We start from the raw sequence: 22,605 nt of genomic DNA, 5'->3' as shown, positions 1-22,605 counted from the left end.
TATCCCTTCCCCTTCCTCGCTCCCTCCAGATTGCTGCTTGAATCCCATGAGTAGTAGCATTCTGGTCTGGCAGTCACGTGTGCATGAGTTGTGCTTGTTTATGTGTATGAATGATGTGTGTCTCTCTTTTCCTGATGAAGGTTGTGGCCGAAAGCTTTGCGTAAATGTCGTAATTGTGCCTGTCTGCAACCTGTCTTCTTTATGGTAAGTAGCAATCTGTCTTTGCCTACACTGTCAATGAAAACTTGAGGAGATAGTATAAGAGCTTACACAAAAATTAAAGCCGGAAGAGAATATTAAAATTCATAATTACCCATGAACTATTGGCACCAATTCTGTGACATTCTCCAAAACAACTTTCAGTTTTTCAGGGTCACGACTTGTTCCCATTTCAACCAGCAGTAGGGCTTTCGATAATTCTAACAGGAAAAAAGAATTACAATTAATATATGAAACAACTGAAGCCACAGGTAACTTCTTAATTACATTTTGAATAATTTGCATCACTACATACAACATCAGTTACCTGAAATTTGCTAGCATAGGTGCAGGCACACCCCCATTGGTTTATGATAACACATAGGTACAGAAAGAACCACATTCATGAAATATTGCCAAGATAACACTGCTCTGCCACTTGATTTTTTTTTTTTTTTTTTTTTTTTGCGGGGGGGGGGGGGGGGGGGATATTGCAATCCATAGTATATTCTACTAACACAGACTAGGAGGAAAGGAATCAAAGGGGAAACTGCTTGGTACAATTGTGAACAGAAGACAATTTAATAATATTTAATACTTAGGTTAATAGTCATGTCTTTAGAAGAGACCTGGAGACACTGGAAGGTTTCATATAGGCCTAGGTTATATAATGGCAAGGGTTTTCAAACTAAGATTTTAAACTGTATCTGTGGACTGACCATAATTTATTGGTTACGAACTGCAGGTTAAAACTGAAAAGATTTCAGAAGACCCGGGTAAATTGAAAGAACCTGAGATCACAGAGTTTCAAATGGAGTATTAGGCAAAAATTCATGGAAATGGCGAAGGAATACAATAGAGAGCAAATGGATACCTTTGGGAGAAGAAATAGTGAAATAAATAGTGAAGGCAGAACTAAAACAAAAAGGTAAAGCCCACCAGAAATTCTTGGACAGCATGAGATGGTGAATTTAGATGACTGAAGGAGGAAAATAAAAAAAAAGGAAACAAATGAATCAGGGAGTACACACATCTAAAAAGTGAGACCAGAAAATTGCAAAATGGCTAAAGCAGAAAGAATACAGGAGAAAACCAAAGTCGTAGCATCACTCTTGAATGTGGGAAAGATAGTTGCTGCTTATAAGTAACGATAACAATTTTATTAACTAAAAATTTTGTTATACACAGTACACATACTCAAAAATGGTCACCCAAACTGTTGGCACATTTATCCCATTGCGACACTAGCTGGTCAATTCCATCCTTGAAGAAGCTAGTAGGCTGCTGTTAGATCTTGGCCTGGATGAATCGATGTCCGCGAATTGCTTGTTTTAGAGGTCCAAACATATGAGTCTCACAGTGAAAGGTTGCGACTGTATGGTAGATGTTCCAGCATTTCCCATCGAAACTGCTGCAATATAGTCTTCACTTCATTGGCAAATTTTTCAAAAGTTCAAGTGTTGCTATATTATGGTGTGGGCAGCAGCCACACTAATACCCAGTAACCAATGGATCCCATCCGCGGTGATTCTGTGGTTGTCCAAGACTAAGGCATTCACTTCCACAACCATTTCCAGTGTGATGACATGATGAGCCTGTCCAGGACAAGCATCGTCTTCTAGTGATTTGCACCCCTCAAGGAATCATTTGTGCCATTCCACAACACTTGAACAACACAGACTGTACTCACCATCGATACGTTTCATGGCCTCCAACTCCCTCCATTGCCAAAAATCAAATCACTCCTTGTTGTTCCTGCTTACTCGTCTGCATGTTCAGTAGTGGACGATACCTTGTGTGACCATCTTCTCTCCAGCGTAAAACGTTGTGCATGCGTCAGTCTCTTTACCAATGGATAGCGCTACCATAACCGCTGTTTTGTGGTGCCACCTTGTGTGTTAAGGCAAAGGTAGACGCTCTGACCAGGTTTCATTTGAATGAACCCCATACATAGCACTGACAGATCTAAGTTGAAACAAGTCACCTGGAATAGGGGACATTCCCCAAGATTTTTTAAGGTCTTTGGGAAATCCAACCAATACAAAACTATCCTATGTGGCATGTACGATATAACAGACAGCCAAATTACCTACTTTTGAACAGAAACCAGACTACAGTAACAAGAGTCTGTGTACATGAAAAGGAAGCAGTAGTTGAGAAAGGAGTGAAGAGGGCTGTAAACTATTTCTGTTCTTATCTGATCTGTGCATTGAGCATTTAGTGAAGGAAAATAAGGAAACAAATCTAAGTTGAAACAAGTCACCTGGAGTAGAGGATGTTTCCTTAGGATTGTGAAGATTTTTTGGAAAATCAACCAAGACAAAACTGTTACACATGGCACAATGAGAAATTTGGAAGGAGAGTTAAAGTTCAGGAGAAGAAAGAAAAAAACTGATTTCTTTTTGATGGTACTCCAATTCTGTTAAGAGTCATTAAAGGACTTGGAGGACCAGTTGAACAGAATCCAACAGTGGATTCAAAACAGATTATAAGATGAACATTAACCAAAGCAAAACAAGAGTAATTGAATATAGTCTAATTACTTGCAGCAATGCCAAGGGAATTAGATTAGGAAATCAGATATTAATAGTTTCAGATGAATTTGCTATTTGGATAGTAAAATTACTGACAATGGCTGAAGAACTGAGAAGCTATAGAATTCAGAATGGCAATAGGAAGGAAAGTGTTTCCGCAAGTATTTGTCTTGAGTGTACACTTGTACAAAAGTGAAATGAAAACAATAAACATCACACAAATGAAGAAAATAGAAGCATTTGGGATGTGGTGCTACGGAGGAGTCCTTGTACCACTGAAAAGATGAACGTAAGTTTTAGTGTCAAAGGTGTTGAGAAACAGCTGAAATTGCTAAAACTTCACAAAGCTCCAGGGCCCAACAAAATCCCTGTCAGATTCTATACTGATTTTTCAGCTGAGTTACCCCCTCTTCTAACTATAATCTACCTCATATCCCTCAAATAAAAACTATGCCCAGTTCTTGGAAAAAGGCAGAGGCACACCCGTCTATAAGAAGTGATCCACAAAACTACCATCCAATATGCTTTACATCGATTTGTTTTAGAATCTTAAAATATTTTCTGAGCTCAAACATAATGAGGTAGCTTCAACAGAATGATCTCAATGCCAACCAGCATGGATTTCGAAAACATCAATCGTGTAAAAGCCAACACACACTTTTCTCACATGATATACGGAGAGCTTTGGATAAAGGCAACCAGGTAAATGCAGTATTTCTTGATTTCTGAAAAGCATTTGACTTGGTGCCACACTTACATGTAGATGCTGAATACTGCAGATTAGATTGGTAGATCAGGTAATTAATGATGAATGATGATGATCTGTATCAAATCTGGCAGAAATGAAATTTATACCACACTAGACTAAAAGACCAATGGTGACAGTAAAAATATTGAAATTGAGATATTATTCGCTCGCAAACACTCACATCAGCCATTTTCAAGCAGATCTATGACATATGTCAAACAGCTGATACGTTTCTCTTAGCTGAAAACTATAGACACATCAGGTGGCGGTCAAAGTAATTACTGATAAATACATCCAGCTTTAATATTTTTACTATGACCATCAGTCTATATGTTTAAAGATTAGGCTATTATAAAATGGAATCTTTTGATAGCATGTGGAACCTAGAAAAGCCTACAGCTGCAAAATTTGTAGTGAATTAAGGTTTAAAATATTAACTGCACAGGCCTAAATAAATAAATAAATAAAAAGAGAGTTGACACCAGTTAGATTATAACACTTGTCCTTTACGTTTGTAAACCATCAGTCTACCCACTCAGACATTGAAACAGGTGCAAGCACTCATTGTTGGAGTTCTTATAATCCAACCATTTCTACATACTCAAATAACGATTTTTGAACAAAATGATACAATGAGTTAAAGTGCAATGAATCTCAACATATACTGTATCCTAACTATTATATTGCTTCTATTTGACAATGTAAACACCAAGCTAAAGCTTCACAGACTGCGAGAGTTGTGGACACTAGCATTTCTGAACTTGGGCATGTATTGCATTGAATAGTATATTTATTGGTCCTGTGAATCACACATTGTACAGGGCTACATAATGATGTAGGACAAGTCAAATAATTGCAATAAAGTCTAACAGAAAACTGTTGTATGGTTTCCAGTATATATCAATATAAGTAACATATGGGAACAAAATTTCACAAATAAACAAATAAATGTTACACATACACATTTCTTACTTTCGGCCTTGATTATCAGATACACACATATGTAATAAACCATATATAATACACAGATAAATCTACATGTACACATTTCTATTTTGGCCTTAATTGTCAAACTATTTAAATTTTTCACATTTTACATTGAAGATAAAAATTCATCAACACTATAGTAGCAATTCTGTAGCAAGTAGTCACTCACTGCAGTTTTGAATTTATGCATGCCGGTTACTGCCGTTATTTTTTAAAAAATAGGTAGTTTGTATACAGTTTTTCTCCTGCTTGCAAGGGTCCTTTTTGTTTTAGTGTTGTATGTGAAAACTGCATATGTAAATCTGGATTATTCCCTGTGTTGTACAAATGGATATTTAGGTTTTTTGGAGCAATCTTGCTATTTTCATCTACGATTTTCCTTATAAACATTATTGTTTCTAGGATATTAGGCATGGTAATGGAAGAATATGAAGCTTTTTAAATGAAGATTTGCATGACGATCGAGCTGCTGTGCCTTCCATGGCTCTTATAATTCTTTTTTTGTGCAACAAAACAGCTTTTGCTGGGTGGTGAATTTCCCCAGAAAATCAAACCACATCTTAGTAGCGATTCTGCTTGGGCATAGTACACATTCTTTATGACTTGCTGTGTATCCAGCAAGAATTTTTATACTATAAAAAATGGTATTTAATTAACTACATAGGTGTTGTGTATGTTTCTGCCATCTTAAGTCATCTTGGATCCAAACTCCCAGAAATTTGGTGCTATTTACAATTTCAAGTCTTTTGCCTACCAGTTCTATGGTTGCAGTTAAAGGCTTTTTATTCTGCACTGTGTGTAGATGCATAGTGTTTGTTTTATGTGTGTTTATTATTAAGTTGTTCATTGTGAACCATTCTGATACATGTGAAGTGCTCTTTTTTTATTTCACTTTGGAGCTCTTCTGGAGTCTTTCCTTTGATAAGTATATTTGTACCATTGGCATATTTTATGTACTTAGAGCTGGATTGTTCCAAATCATTTACAAACAGCAAGAACAAGATTGGTCCCAGTGCGGAACCCTGTGTCACACCGTATTTAACACACTGTTTTTCTGATTGATAGGAAATTAAATTTTTTCCTTCTTTGTACAAGACTTCAACTATTTGGAGTCTGTTTTGTAGATATGACTTTACTCACTCATAAGCTGGGCCTCTGACACCAACATTTTCTAGCTTTCTAAGCAATAGACCAGGGTTAATGATGTCAAATGCTTTTGAAAGATCTAGGAATATTGCTGCTATGTGCTCTTTTTTATCTAATGCATTTAAAGCTTCATTTAAGAAGTCGATAATAGCTGTCTCGGAGGATTTACGTTTTTGGAAACCATGCTCTGTAGCTGAGAAAAGTTTATTTTTTTAAATGAAATCTACAAGTCTTTTATAAAAAAGATTTCAGTTATTTTAGAAAAAACAGATTGTAGGAGACTGGCCTGTAATTTGTTATATCTGTTTTTTTTCACCCTTTTTGTACAATGGCTTCACTTTAGCTATTTTTAACCTTTCTGGGAAGATTCCCTGAGGAAGTGAACTATTGCATATGTCTACCATGGGCCTAACTACTAAGGGTGTACATTTTTTAATGATATGGTCTGGTATGCTGTCAGTACCAGAAGAAAATTTTGATTTTAGCTCTCCTATTGTTTTTAGCATCTCCTGTTCATCTGTTGGGTATAGGAAGAGAGACTTGTTACTAGGGATAGTTTTAATCTGATTTGCAGTGGCAGCATATGGAAAGTTTTACTTCACCAGAATCTCAGCTGCCTGAGAGAAATATGAGTTAAAGTTATTTGCTATCTGCTGGGGATCAGATACAGAAGAGTTTTCTTTCAGTTTGATGTTATGGTATTCTCTCCATTTTACTCCTGTTTCATGCCTTATAATGTCCCATGTGGCTTTCATTTTATTTGGTGCATTTGCTTTGAAGGAACTATTTGCCATTCTTTTTGCTTCTTTTATTACTTTAGTTAAAATCTTTTTGTAATTCTTAAAATAGGAATCAATTCTGGGGATATGGTGTGCTGTCTAGATATTTCATGAAGTAATCTCTTTTTCTTCGCAGATATTTGTATCCCTATTATCACCCATTTTATTTTCAGATCCTTTTTTGTGACTGTCTTTTTATGTAGTGGAAAGCAAAGCTCAAAATAATAGCAAAAACTATTGAGGAGTTTGTTGAACTTATCATTTCTACTTTTACATTCATAGATGTCATCCCAAGTTTCTTTACTCAGGTAGTTAAGGAAATGTTGTATATTCTGGTCATTATACTTCCTAGATGTAGTTGTTGGACATTCAGTTGAGCCAGACTGTTTTCCTAATCTTATACTAATTTCTTGGGCTGTGTGGTCCCCAAAGCCTGTATTGTGAGTTTGTGTTGAATATTGCAAGGGCACATTTGAAAATATTTGATCAAGGATTGTGGCTGAGGGTTTTGTGATGTGTGTTGGTGTTTCTGTAGTAGCCTTTAAATTGAAAGTTGCTAAAAGGTTCAGTAAAGCAGTTTTTTGTTTGGACTCACTTGCAAAGTCAATGTTGAAATCCCCACATATAATTAGTTTTCTATTTTTTTGTGTGGTCTTGTGTAAGATATTTTCAAGGTTCTTTAACAAGATGTTAATATCATCAATTGGCGTCCTGTATAGACAAATTATAGCAATTTTTTCAGCCAGGATTTCAGTTCCATTTACCTCAATATCTTTCCCTACGGATAATTTTTCTACGTAAGGCATACATTTAAAATTTATGCTATTTTTAACATAAATGCAGCTACCACCATGTTTATACAGTTTCCAACAAAAACAACTACCCAATACAAAATTTGGAATGCATACCATATGAAGTTTCTCTTTGTCAAGACAATGTTCAGTAAAACATAATACAGGAGTATTTTTCATGTCATTTTCTAACAAAATATGGAATTCATTTACTTTGTTGGATAGCGATTGTACATTTTGATGAAATACCGTCAGGTTTGGAGTTAAACTGAAACTTAGTACTTATATTTAGTCCTTAGTACTTATATTTATATTGGAAATTCTGCCTGGAAGATATTTTTTATTTTCAATTTTCACTTTTGAATTGTACAATGCTCTGTTCTTGGACTCTGAATTATTCAAGCCAGGCAATCTTTTTGCCCCTTAAAATATTGTACAATATGATTTCATAATAGAAACTAATGATAATCATACAAACCTGTTTCCTTTGAAGCATGAATTCTAGTGCCATTCATGTATGAACCTTGTCCTTTTCTTGCAGTGAAAAGCTGCTCTAGCACAGGATTGTATATGATACCAATTTCTGCTATTTTGTTCTTCCATAAGCCTATAGATATACAAACATTTGGGAAGCCATGAACAAAGTTCATTGTTCCATCGACAGGGTCAATGATCCATGTTGGATCATCTGTTAGTACACATTTCTCACCAGCTGCTGTTGCCTCTTCACCAATAAATCTGAAATATTTTACAAACAGTGATAACGAACTCCTTACAAGACAGACAGTACTTATACCACCAGCATTAATCATTAAAGAATGCACTGATATGTGAATAACTAGAATTAAAGTAATTATTTAACACTAAACACATCATGAGAAACACTACATACATCAATTACTAAAACAGTACATGTTCTGTACTAAATTCTCAGATTACATCATTCTCCTAAAAGCAAGCACAGTTATGGAGCAGAAAGCTGTTGGAATCTCTCTGTCACAGAATTTTTATCTTTAAAGCACAGAAACTTAAAGTTAGACAATATACCACACTGAGAATCTGATGAATTTCTACTCCAGAAGGATTTTTCTTTCTTGAGCAAATGGTCTCTCGCACAAAGAGACTAGAAAATTTAGAAAAATGAAAATAGGAGAAAAAAAGAATTTACCCATAAGAACTGATATACATATAATGCAGCTACAGAGCACAAGCAGTCGAACAGAAATTATAAATGTGTAAACAAAATCTTCCCTTCAAAACTAAAGAAGTCAGTTTTAGTACAGGTGAGAAGAAGAAACAATTTAAAACGGTAATACTTCTCACATTTAAGGAAACATCTGTTACCATGTTTCAATGTGTAGTCCGCATCCATAGCACAGCGATAGCGTTACTGCCTACCATGGAAGGGACACCAGGTTCGATTCCCAGCAGGGGACTGGGTGTTGTGCGTCCTTCATCATTATTGACACACAAGTGGCGTCAACTAAAAAGACTTGCAATACAGCGACGAACCCCGAAGGGGATATCCCAGCCAATAAAAGCCATACGATCATTTAATGTCTTTCTTTCTTTCTTTTTTCTATGTGAATTCTTTGACTTAATTTACACTGTGATGTTTCATCAAAATTCATCAACTCTGTGGTAGTAGATGAGTTTAATACAGACATGCTCTTGCACTGTTTAGAATGGATAAACTGCTTACCTCTAATGTAGCAACAACGAAAACTACAGGTAAAAATGTTTCGAGCAGTGAAAGGATCAAACGCAGATGTGAGGGCTCAAATGGAACATACTTTGGATCTGACCATCATGAGTTAGACATTTGCTAAGTACATAAATTTGCATAATAGTTCTTATTTTTGTATCATTTGAACTCCATTTGAACTCAAGGATTGTAACAACAGCTTTTAATATCTTAGACAGAATTCTGGATAAAAGGAGTCAATGTTTTGAAAACAATCCACTAATCTTGTTGAATCACCATTTAACAGATTCAACTTACATTAGATCATGTAAGATGATAATCAATCAGACTAAGTCCAAATGTTTGACATATCAGTCAGGTTTACCGTATTTGTTACTTGTTACTTACAAATGCTTGCATAAGTTTTACGCAAAAATTTGGAAACAACTGTATAAGACAAAATTTGACGTGACCATGAAGTAGACTTAATACGTATTACACACTGAGAATACATATTACACACTGAGTGGAAAAACGTCACCTTTATTCGACAAACTTATGGCTGTGTTCCAAACTATGAAGAAAGTTCAGTGCATCAGCAACAAGGAAACACGATGTGCTGTGCAGAAAATTTTGTAAAATTGACATCTTTTTTATATTACATCATCTGCCCATGCAACGCTTTTCACAGTTTGTAAGATAAGCTGTTAATACTCTGAAATATAATCTATGTCATTCAAATAGCAATGGTAGCTTCCCACCTGACATTTCCCATGTACCATTTTTTATGCTCTGAGCCCATGTGTTCATTTCCAACAGGATGAAAAACAAGTTTTCAAAAAGTTAATAACCCTGTTAAAAGGAAGAAAATTTTTTGCTGTAAACTAAAATGAAAACACGAGAGACCTTGAACTTCTCAGTAGTCCTAACAAAGTAAGCCACAATCAGTGAATAAAGGTAATCATAATTAAATCCATGGCCTCAAAGTGTGGGTTTGTACACTGAACACAAGGATCTCTGATTGACAAGTCAAGGAGTAAATACAAAGGTCAAAATAACCTCAGAAATATCTTCAGAGAGCAAACATAGCACATGAAACTAAAATAAATTAGTATGTGAGAGTTGAAACCTCACTGGAAAATTTCATAGTCCTCAAAGAAATGGAGAGTCAAATTTAAAGATGACTCTCTAAGAGCATTAGGTGACATCAGCCTTTGGAGGAACAACACATTAGCCAGGAGGAATATTGTTTTTCACATCATATGTTTCTAAAATGACTTTGTGGATCATAACAAGAGGACATAACATGTTTGCTCAAATGACTGGTAAATATGGTGAGCAATAACTGCTCACATTCAGCAACCTCTGGCGAAGCTGGAAGTGTAAAATATTCTGCATGTGATAAGACATTATTATTAACTTTTTAGTCAAAGACGATAATATCAGAGTCACAGCAATTTGTGACCTGTTGTTACCCAGCACAGTTATTGTGTACAGTTAGTGATCAAATGTCATCATTGTGAATTACACCAAAGTTGCATGTCAAGTTCAACTGATGTAATAAGTGAATGTTTACAGAAAGAAAAAAACTACCTGTGTTTGTCAACATGCTAAAGTAGAGCAGCCTGTTGCAAATCTGAATCAAAATGACAGCCTCACAGGGTACCAATGCAAACACTCTTAAAGGTTGATTGGTGACAAAATTTCCTGTCAGAGCCTGAATTTCACTTTCTTCATCTTATGAATGGATGTTAAAGTGTCACATATGGTTGAAAAAACTTGCACATATTAAATCAAAAACAAGAGCTGACAGTAACACATTGTTTAGCAAATATTATGGGGTTATCTTAAATTCACATGAATGGCAAATGAACAATTCATTATTAATCCAAGCTCATTATATAGATACTCAACCACCTTTCCTCCAGCAATTGTGCTATGCATTACAGTTATAACATGTACAGATTATAGAATTTACCAGCATTAAAATCATTTCCTGTCTAACTACTCTCACTATACTCAAGTGATCATTTCAGATGTATTGCCAACTGCACCCAAAGAGTTTGTCACATGTAATGACAATCTGATTTAATAGTTTTACAAAAACAATATCCTAAATGTAATGTGACTCTCACATCATACAAAGTCTATAGTAAACCTTTATGTTTTTAATCAATTTTCAACATCTCTGGTACACATCTTTCACAATATTTCTCACAGTTTTATGTTTCAACGTTTGCTAGTTACGGATGTGGGAATGAAGTTCAAAGAGTAGGTCCCTGCATGTCACAATGGAAGATAACATGCTACGCGTGGTTAAATTCCTACAGTTATTTGGTTTAACTGCCAAGTATGTGAAGTGTTGTATCTGTGGAGAAAGTGTGAGACTGATTAAAGTTGCTGCATCATATCAGCCTTGCTTTTTCGCAGGAATTGTTTTTGGATTTCTGTCGCATTGTTGCTCTTTCAAATGAACTATATAGATCAATTACGGTTGTCGGTACCCTGTTTTATTAGATTGTGATTTTTTGCTAAGTACATACTGTGATTTATTTTCAGATTTCTGTTTTGATCTTTCGCTATATCATGTTTCTGCCATTGTTAAATTTTGTATATTTCATTATTCATGTGATTTTGTCTTCCCCCATGAACCAAGGACCTTGCCGTTGGTGGGGAGGCTTGCGTGCCTCAGCGATACAGATGGCCGTACCGTAGGTGCTACCACAACGGAGGGGTATCTGTTGAGAGGCCAGACAAACATATGGTTCCTGAAGAGGGGCAGCAGCCTTTTCAGTAGTTGCAGGGGCAACAGTCTGGATGATTGACTGATCTGGCCTTGTAACATTAACCAAAACGGCCTTGCTGTGCTGGTACTGCGAACGGCTGAAAGCAAGGGGAAACTACAGCCGTAATTTTTCCCGAGGACATGCAGCTTTACTGTATGATTAAATGATGATGGCGTCCTCTTGGGTAAAATATTCCGGAGGTAAAATAGTCCCCCATTCGGATCTCCGGGCAGGGACTACTCAAGAGGACGTCGTTATCAGGAGAAAGAAAACTGGCATTCTACGGATCGGAGCGTGGAATGTCAGATCCCTTAATCGGGCAGGTAGGTTAGAAAATTTAAAAAGGGAAATGGATAGGTTAAAGTTAGATATAGTGGGAATTAGTGAAGTTCGGTGGCAGGAGGAACAAGACATTTGGTCAGGTGAATACAGGGTTATAAACACAAAATCAAATAGGGGTAATGCAGGAGTAGGTTTAATAATGAATAAAAAAATAGGAGTGCGGGTTAGCTACTACAAACAGCATAGTGAACGCATTATTGTGGCCAAGATAGACACAAAGCCCATGCCTACTACAGTAGTACAAGTTTATATGCCAACTAGCTCTGCAGATGATGAAGAAATTGATGAAATGTATGACGAGATAAAAGAAATTATTCAGGTAGTGAAGGGAGACGAAAATTTAATAGTCATGGGTGACTGGAATTCGTCAGTAGGAAAAGGGAGAGAAGGAAACATAGTAGGTGAGTATGTATTGGGGGGAAGAAATGAAAGAGGAAGCCGCCTTGTAGAATTTTGCACAGAGCATAACTTAATCATAGCTAACACTTGGTTCAAGAATCATAAAAGAAGGTTGTATACCTGGAAGAATCCTGGAGATACTAATAGGTATCAGATAGATTATATAATGGTAAGACAGAGATTTAGGAACCAGGTTTTAAATTGTAAGACATTTCCAGGGGCAGATGTGGATTCTGACCACAATCTACTGGTTATGAACTGCAGGTTGAAACTGAAGAAACTGCAAAAAGGTGGGAATTTAAGGAGATGGGACCTGGATAAACTGAAAGAACCAGAGGTTGTAGAGAGTTTCAGGGAGAGCATAAGGGAACAATTGACAGGAGTGGGGGAAAGAAATACAGTAGAAGAAGAATGGGTAGCTCTGAGGGATGAAGTAGTGAAGGCAGCAGAGGATCAAGTAGGTAAAAAGACGAAGGCTAATAGAAATCCTTGGGTAACAGAAGAAATATTGAATTTAATTGATGAAAGGAGAAAATATAAAAATGCAGTAAATGAAGCAGGCAAAAGGGAATACAAACGTCTCAAAAATGAGATCGACAGAAAGTGCAAAATGGCTAAGCAGGGATGGCTAGAGGACAAATGTAAGGATATAGAGGCTTGTCTCACTAGGGGTAAGATAGATACTGCCTACAGGAAAATTAAAGAGACCTTTGGAGAGAAGAGAACAACTTGTATGAATATCAAGAGCTCAGATGGCAACCCAGTTCTAAGCAAAGAAGGGAAGGCAGAAAGGTGGAAGGAGTATATAGAGGGTTTATACAAGGGCGATATACTTGAGGACAATATTATGGAAATGGAAGAGGATGTAGATGAAGATGAAATGGGAGATAAGATACTGCGTGAAGAGTTTGACAGAGCACTGAAAGACCTGAGTCGAAACAAGGCTCCGGGAGCAGACAACATTCCATTAGAACTACTGATGGCCTTGGGAGAGCCAGTCATGACAAAACTCTACCATCTGGTGAGCAAGATGTATGAGACAGGCGAAATACCCACAGACTTCAAGAAGAATATAATAATTCCAATACCAAAGAAAGCAGGTGTTGACAGATGTGAAAATTACCGAACTATCAGTTTAATAAGTCACAGCTGCAAAATACTAACGCGAATTCTTTACAGACGAATGGAAAAACTGGTAGAAGCGGACCTTGGGGAAGATCAGTTTGGATTCCGTAGAAATGTTGGAACACGTGAGGCAATACTAACCTTACGACTTATCTTAGAAGAAAGATTAAGAAAAGGCAAACCTACGTTTCTAGCATTTGTAGACTTAGAGAAAGCTTTTGACAATGTTAACTGGAATACTCTCTTTCAAATTCTGAAGGTGGCAGGGGTAAAATACAGGGAGCAAAAGGCTATTTACAATTTGTACAGAAACCAGATGGCAGTTGTAAGAGTCGAGGGGCATGAAAGGGAAGCAGTGGTTGGGAAAGGAGTGAGACAGGGTTGTAGCCTCTCCCCGATGTTATTCAATCTGTATATTGAGCAAGCAGTAAAGGAAACTAAAGAAAAATTCGGAGTAGGTATTAAAATTCATGGAGAAGAAGTAAAAACTTTGAGGTTTGCCGATGACATTGTAATTCTGTCAGAGACAGCAAAGGACTTGGAAGAGCAGTTGAACGGAATGGACAGTGTCTTGAAAGGAGGATATAAGATGAACATCAACAAAAGCAAAACGAGGATAATGGAATGTAGTCTAATTAAATCGGGTGACGCTGAGGGGATTAGATTAGGAAGTGAGACACTTAAAGTAGTAAAGGAGTTTTGCTATTTAGGGAGTAAAATAACTGATGATGGTCGAAGTAGAGAGGATATAAAATGTAGACTGGCAATGGCAAGGAAATCGTTTCTGAAGAAGAGAAATTTGTTAACATCGAGTATAGATTTAAGTGTCAGGAAGTCGTTTCTGAAAGTATTTGTATGGAGTGTAGCCATGTATGGAAGTGAAACATGGACGATAACCAGTTTGGACAAGAAGAGAATAGAAGCTTTCGAAATGTGGTGCTACAGAAGAATGCTGAAGATAAGGTGGGTAGTTCACATAACTAATGAGGAGGTATTGAATAGGATTGGGGAGAAGAGAAGTTTGTGGCACAACTTGACTAGAAGAAGGGATCGGTTGGTAGGACATGTTTTGAGGCATCAAGGGATCACAAATTTAGCATTGGAGGGCAGCGTGGAGGGTAAAAATCGTAGAGGGAGACCAAGAGATCAATACACTAAGCAGATTCAGAAGGATGTAGGTTGCAGTAGGTACTGGAAGTTGAAGAAGATGCACAGGATAGAGTAGCATGGAGAGCTGCATCAAACCAGTCTCAGGACTGAAGACTACTACAACAACAACAACATGTGATTTTGTGGCTGTTGTGTTAGATTTCAGTCTGTTCCCACACAACACCCCAAATTTCCCGTGGTCATCCCATTAGCTTTAATATTTATCATGAGGAATTTGTATGATTTTGTATTTTATAGTTAAGTTTTCAAACCACAAACGATTTCAAGATTATATGCCACCATTTGCAAATCGTTTTTGTGTTGCATCTTGGAGCAAAGCTGATAAATGCACACTGTAAGGTGACTGTCAAAAATCTTTTATAAAATAAGACATTTCATAAAATATTTGAAATGTGCACTGGAGTGCTTTTATAATACATTTTTTTTAAGTTAACACCTAGTCCTATCTTTTTATAAAATGTTTGTCAAAGATCTTTGATGTGTAACATGGGCCCAGGTAATAACAATGAACAGTGACTCAATGACAGAGAATTAAATGGCAATTTAAAAAAAAAAAAACCTGTTCAATGCTGCAAGAGCTCATAAACTAACCATCATACTGCATAATCACCTAGAAAATCAATATTTAAAACTATGGATGCTTAAAATCTAGATTGGAGAACTGGCCACATATATTCTACTGTTATGAATTAGGCATGGGTTTAGCTGTAACAATTAACATATCAAAAGGAAAATTCACTTGAGGAAACTAATTACTGGAAAACTTGTCATCAAGAAGCAATGTCCTAAACACTCCTGACAGAAACACACAAAAGTAGAAAGTACTGTCCTAGCTTTTGGGATTGTTAGTTCCTTAATCAGGTAGGAAAGGGGTGCACTTTGAGAAGAGTTAGGAAGGATGGGTAAGTTACTCAGACCTCATGCAGCAAATGAACCACCTGTTGCAAGGAGATCTATTAACATAAAATGTCAAAGATAAATGCAACATTGGTTTGCATTATGGTAATCACATACTACTGGGGAAAAAAAAAAAAAAAAAAAAAAAAAGGGAGAGAGAGAGAGAGAGAGAGTATGACACTAGACGTTTAATGGAAAATTTGATGTCTTTCTTTTGATTTTTAGGAAGGTATTTGATAAAGCACATACTCACTTATGTGACGGAAAATGTGATGATAGTCCAGAGATCAAGAGCTTCTCAACTTCTTTGTCAGTCTCTGTTACAAGGTCAACTTCACACGATTTAAATTCAATATCCTTTTTCTTCCATATACGATCTCTCACTAACTGCAATAAAATGCAAACAACCAGTAACTTGTGATTTTTGAATCAAAACTCTCAAAAAAGCAAATATATGGTAGGATGTCACAGGAGACATGACGGTGTTTTTGACAGCTCTAAGGAAAAACAAAATGACAGCTGTGACCCAATACACTATTCATGTACACAAAATTTTATGAACAAATAACACTTTATTAGTATCTCAAATTGTTTCCAAAGAAACTAGAAACAGAAGCTTAATGCCAGACAAACCATACATATGAAATATACAAAACAATTTTCAGATACTTAAATGACATTTACACTTTTGTATATCAGTAATAATAAGACAAGGCCCTTTGAATAACTGATGAAAAATGGGCATTCTTCCCTGTATCTGTTAGACGAACATTAACTCAAAAATGTTTATTTTGTTAAAGTATGATTTTTGTTAAAGGGACATACTGGTATATTCTGAAAAGAACAGCTGAAACTATGAGCATTAGTGAACATATTAAAAGACTTCCTTCCGGTAGGAAAAGAAGTATAATGAAAACAAGATCAATAGAGACAGCATTCAAAGATTTCCTGAGGCAAATAAAGCTTTTAACATACACAATGAATGGGTACAGATATTCCCTTGGACAACGTTTTCAACATGTGGTTACAGTGTTTTGCGACTGATCATGTACCTATGTGGCCACAAGCAGCCAGTCTTGTGTATGCGAGTTTAAGCCCCAATTCATACTCAAGCAACTGAAAATGACCAGCTTCCTTACACACTCACTTACCTTTCAAACTATTTAATCTAAATCAAACTGTACATTCATAAATGCTTTTACCTGTTATGCGAGGTACACAACCACCACAAATGTAAACTTGAGAAATGGGAAAATGACTATACTGTGGACACCAAACAACTAGGGACAACCAACATCTGTGCAAGGAAAAAATTAAAAGAGAGTTGTGGCAGGATCAGAAAAAAGCTGCAAGTATGACAGGGCAATTACATCCCACAGTAATCAACCATGGAGTTCCGTAGACGGTATCTCCAGGATATCGCCAAGAGGATCAGGAAGGATAACAGAAATTCATAATGACCAGATTATGCACAACTGTATTAGGTGTAATGCCAATTCTCTCCACATAATGTCAAGGAATGTGGCTCAAGTTAGTGATGACTAACATATCCACTTAACGATGCCCCCACACCTAACCCTATCCTGCTTTGAAAATATTTTACATGTGTGTATATTTTATTTATGTAATGTGTAAATAGTAGTTTAGGCAGGCTTACTGCTAAGCAAAAGTATCTGGACACCTGCCTGAAGATGACTTACAAGTTCATGGTGCACTCCATCGGTAATGCTGGATTTCAATATGGTGTTGGCCCATACTTTGCCTTGATAACAGCTTCCACTCTCACAGGCATATGTTCAAACAGGTGCTGGGAGGTTTCATGGGGAATTGCAGCCCATTCTTCACAGAGTGCTGCACTGAGGAGAGGTACTGCTGTCGGCCGGTGAGGCATGGCCTGAAGTCAGTGTTCCAAAACATCCCGAAAGTGTTCTATAGGATTCAGGACAGGACTCTGTGCAGGCCAGTCCAAATTACAGGGATGTTATTGTAGTGTAACCACTCCACCACAGGTCGTGCATTATGAACAGGTGCTTGATCATGTTGAAAGATGCAGTCACCATCCGTGAATTGCTCTTCAACAGTGGGAAGCAAGAAGGTGCTCAAAACATCAATGTAGGCCTGTGCTGTGATACTGCCACGAAAAACAAGGGTGCAAGCCCCTCTCCATGAAAAACACAACCACCGGCCCCGAATTTTACTGTTGGCACTACATACGCTGGCAGATGATGTTCACCAGGCATTTGCCATCTCCACACCCTGTGTGATGGTCTGGATAGACTTCTGCATATTACACATTACAACCCTCTTCAACTGTCGGCGGTCTCTGTCAGTCAACAGATGAGATCGGCCTGTACGTTTTTGTGCTGTACATGTCTCTTCATGTTTCCACTTCACTATCACATTGGAAACAGTGGACCTAGGGATTTTAGGAGTGTGGAAATCTCGCATGCAGCCATATGACACAAGTGAGACTCAATCACCTGGCCCATTTTTAAGTCCGTGAGTTTCGTGGAGTGCCCGATTCTGGTCTCTCACTATGTCTAATCACTACTGAGGTTGCTGATATGGAGTACCTGGCAAAAGGTGGCCGCACAATGCACCTAATATGAAGAACGTTTGTTTTTGGGGGTGTCCATATACTTTTGATCACTTAGTGTACTTTACAGGAGGATGGAATGTGTAGTAGAGACAGTTCTTCATCTCCCTCTCATCCCAATCATCCAGAATCCAATACTGCATCACAGCCAGATACAATTATATACCTGGGATTCACAGTCGGGAAACAAGGTACTAATGATAAACTACTATCAGGACCTTACCCATAGCTGGATATTGGCATAAAGCTAACAAATGACTGTGAGACTGACTGTTTCCAGATAAAATGTTTAGATGTTTATTTATTACTCTTTCAGTATGTTTACCATGCAATTGCCTTTATCAATTCAAGTTATACACGTGCACATACTTTCAGTTAAATGCATATAGTTTTTAACATATACACAAATTGATGATTCCATTACATAATTTACATTCTAGTATATTTCATTACATATCTACACAATTTCACATAAAAATACATCCTCTCATCCATGATATATTATATGCATATTAATTGCAGTTAGGGGTATTGCAAATTTGGGTGATAAACATATCAATAAATTAGCCTACTATGCTTATTTTCATTCGATGCTTTCATATGGCATCATACTTTTGGGTAATTCATCACTATGAGATAAAGTATTCACTGCACAAAAACATGTAATGAGAATATTCGAAGGGGCCCACCCAAGATCACCTTGCAGATACTTATTTAAGGAAATGGGGTGTTCACAGAACCTTCGCAATACATTTATTTATGTATCAAATTTGTTATTAAGAACCCACCCCAGTTAAAAAGGAAGAAAAAAAAACAGCAAAGAACATAGCTACAACACTAGAAGAAAGGATGATCTTCACTATTCTGTGTTAAAGTTGACTTTAATACAGAAAGGGATGAATTATGCTGCCACAAAAATCTTTGGACACCTACCAAATAGCTTTAAAAGTCTGACAGAAAGCCAATCAGTGTTAAAAAATGAATTAACAGACTTTCTGAACGACAACTACTCCCACTCAATAGATTATGATCACTTATATTTTATTATTATTTACTAGTAATGAGTGTTTTCACCCTCATTATAGATGTTCTTCAGGTTACTTTGAAGGTATTTTTGCCACTAATAATACACCATATTTTGAACTATACTTCTAACACTGCCTTAAATTTAGTTACATTGGGGATTTTTACTGACTGCCGCAGTTTATTATACATCTTCAGACTTAGGTGTTTGTGGCTATTTGTACCAATGAGAGCCTTGAATATAGTATGTCTAGGATGCAGTTGTTTCTGGTACTGTGCATATGTACATTCATTCTTGGAGTAAATTTCTGTATATTTAATTTGACATATATTAAGCAATCATAAATATGAAGACTTTGGAGTGTCATTATACTGAGTTCACATAGAATGTTTCTTATAGGATTCTCTAGGGCCCAATCCTTGAATCCATCTGACTGCTTTTATTCTGCCATCCGAAAATGCAGTTTGTACAGTTAATTTCCCCATAATATCACATCATACAGCACCTGTGACAGAAAGAATGTATAGTAACAGAGAACCAGTAATTTTTTGTGGCTAGAGTATTTTAGTTTGTATGGTAGCAAAATCACATGTGCACGTTTACCAGTCAGATATTTTATATACTTGCCCCAAGAGGCTAGTCTATTTTGAGGCTCAACAGTACGCTGACTACATGCCCCATTGTATCCGAATGCGGTGCCGGCTAAGGACTGAGGAAGATATGCCGACCGGTCATTACCATTGGGCCTTCAAGGCCTGTTTGGACAGTGCTTGTTATATAGTTTGAAGAGTCATTAACATAAACAATAAAAAGGAATGGCCCAGAGAAAGAGCCTTGTGGGATTCCTCCACTAAATTTCATTAGTTTTGACCTCTCCTTGTTTACATGCACTAATTGCTGTCTGTTGCTTCAGTAGGATTTAACTAAATTTAGTGGTTTACCTACAAAACCATAGTAAACTGTCTTTTTTGCAATAATCTCATGTGATACAGAATCGAAAGCTGTACCAAAGTCTATATGTGAGACATGGGTGATCAGTTTCCTTTCATAAACATTATGAATTGCAATTTACAGACTTTCAATAGCTTTTATGGTTTATTGGTCTGACCTGAATCCAAACTGTCTTTCATTCAGTAAATTGTTATTCTCAAAATACTAGTAGATTTATGTATGTATGCAGCTCTCTCTGATCTTAAATATTATAGGAACAATTGATATCAGTCTATAGTCACCTGGTAAGGCTCTGTCGCCCTTTTTTTGTAAATTGGAAGTGTAGCTGTAATTTTAAGGCATTCATGAACAGTACTATCATCAAGAATTTTGTTTATAAGATAGAGAAGAGGCTTTCTGATTTCTTTAATTATAGATTTTAAAACATAGTTACTGAACCTATAGTAGTCCTCTGTTCTGGGACTGTTGAACTTATTTATGGCATTAGTAATGTTTGCAGCAATAATTCTTTTCCAAGCGAATCTTTCATTTGGTTTACTCTGTGACAGCAAAAGGAAGGTCTCAGCATCAGATGTATTATCACTTCGTGATACAAGAGAACTTTCAGAGTTTACAAAATATTTGTTGTGAGTTTCTTTCCTGTGTTTATCTCACTTTCAATATAATCCAAACTGCTTCACACTTATTTTTAAGATTCTAGATGTACTCTTCATTTACTTTGATTTTTGCTACTCTGATTTCAGATTTGTAAATTTTTCTTGAGTTTATAAAGCCTAGTTGAATTTCTTCACACAAGTGTCATCAATTCTGTCCTTCTGTTGGAGTAAAACTATCCTGACTCTACTGAGTTTTTGTTGTGTACCACATTTTTGTATGTTGCGTTTTGTGCCTGTTGCTAATGTTGCATCTTTTAGTAACAAATGAACAGATCCTGTCTAGTGCATGAATTATGAAGGAAATTAATGTGGAGAAACATTCAGTAATGTCTTTCCACTGGTTAATATATTGGACCACTATTTTGGTCTCAGTCATTCCTTATTAGGCCTATTTCAATATTCTTTTCACTGAGAAGTCATATGCAGTTAACATCTTGGAACTATCAATAGTCAGGTTTCCAACTTTGAGCCGAATGTCATCATTGTCAGTTATGCCTAATTTGATGGTGTTACAGTCTACTCAACTTCTAAACACATTGCTAATTACATTGTGAAGGTATGCTTCCATCCTGGCTGGTTTAGTCACTTAAGTAGTAAAAATTCATTGATCTTAACATATGTAGTATACAAATCACATTTTTGTCTTTTTCCACATATAGGTCAATATCTCCTTTGATAAAAATTTTATGATGCTTACATTTAGCAGTCTTGAAACTTAAAGCAGGGAGTTTTCTGCAGCTGTTTCTTCATCAAACGCTGGTGTTTGGTAAACAGATGCAATAACGTGTTTTAAGGCTTGCCCTTTATGTGTAACATAATGAGCTCATTTTTGCTGCAACAACGTACGGTGTTTATGCTGGGCCTAGCTTGTTTATTTACTTTTAGGGTGTGTTATTTATGCTCTTTGTTTTGACCAGGACCAATACATCTCAAGATTGGTCGGGATCATATGTTTCCCTGATCTGGTTCTGAAGGTTGGGAGATGCCACCTGACTTGTTAGAGCCTGCTACTTTATAATGCACCATTAAGTTCCTTTTTTTGTTTTTTAAAACTCAATAAAAACGACTTACGTAAAACAAATGCATTCTCGTTAAACGACTTTTGTTCCCCGGCATTCAACTGATGGAACACATTTTCACATTTCACGGTTTTACTATTATCTCCACATAAAAGTACTGACAGTGGGGACGGTAAAAAAGACTTAACTCACTTTGCCAGCATCCTTTGCAAGCTGAAGAACCACCTGATAGCACTCATCCATACTTCCATCCGCCATAACTCGTATATTATCTGAGGATCTGGTAACAGTAGCAACACGGTAGCAGTAAGCACACTAGCAGCCGGGGCAGAACATCAGCTGATTTTACATAACGAAGTGTACATTTGTCAACGTTCTTCGAATGTCAAGACCCCCACACTCCAAACCAATGGTAACTGCTCTGAACATGACAGATTCAAGGAGGTTACAAAACCTTGTTTTAACTTTCGTATGCGTGAAGGCCCGTCCACACGCAACGATATAATTGCGCAGAAAGACAATGGCATGTAGACGAGAGGTTTGCACAGAAATTTGACGTGCACAAACCTGGAGGTTGCAGTTGGGGTTTGATGAAACTTACTCAAATCTGTGGGCCTCAAACACATATGGGTCGACAAATTGTAGCGTGTGGACAGGAGATAGCAGCAAATATGGCGCGTGTTTCTTGTCTGTGTGCCCACAGTGAATTATAAATGGTAGATGTATGTCAGGACTTTAGTGGTATAGGGAGATGGCTGCAGGCACTGCAGGTA

The 22,605-nt window shown here is 36.8% G+C and overlaps 1 protein-coding gene across 1 annotated transcript in view; it reads right to left on the bottom strand.

Annotated features, from left to right (window-relative positions):
- Positions 1-22,239, bottom strand: part of LOC126259937 (inositol monophosphatase 2-like) — a 43,611-nt gene extending 21,372 nt beyond the window's left edge. The window contains exons 1-4 of the mRNA XM_049957031.1: positions 22,025-22,239; positions 15,840-15,973; positions 7,662-7,921; positions 314-419 (exon numbers count right to left, since the gene is read on the bottom strand). Of these exons, the coding sequence (XP_049812988.1) occupies positions 314-419; positions 7,662-7,921; positions 15,840-15,973; positions 22,025-22,090 (566 nt within the window). The 5' untranslated portion in view covers positions 22,091-22,239. The remainder of the gene's footprint in view (positions 1-313; positions 420-7,661; positions 7,922-15,839; positions 15,974-22,024) is intronic.
- Positions 22,240-22,605: the final 366 nt, after the last annotated feature.

Source organism: Schistocerca nitens, chromosome 5 (genome assembly GCF_023898315.1).
Source record: "Schistocerca nitens isolate TAMUIC-IGC-003100 chromosome 5, iqSchNite1.1, whole genome shotgun sequence".
In the NCBI taxonomy this organism is placed as follows: domain Eukaryota; kingdom Metazoa; phylum Arthropoda; class Insecta; order Orthoptera; family Acrididae; genus Schistocerca; species Schistocerca nitens.
The sequence above is the reverse complement of the archived record's forward strand: the minus strand, read 5'-3'. Positions and strand labels throughout refer to the sequence as shown.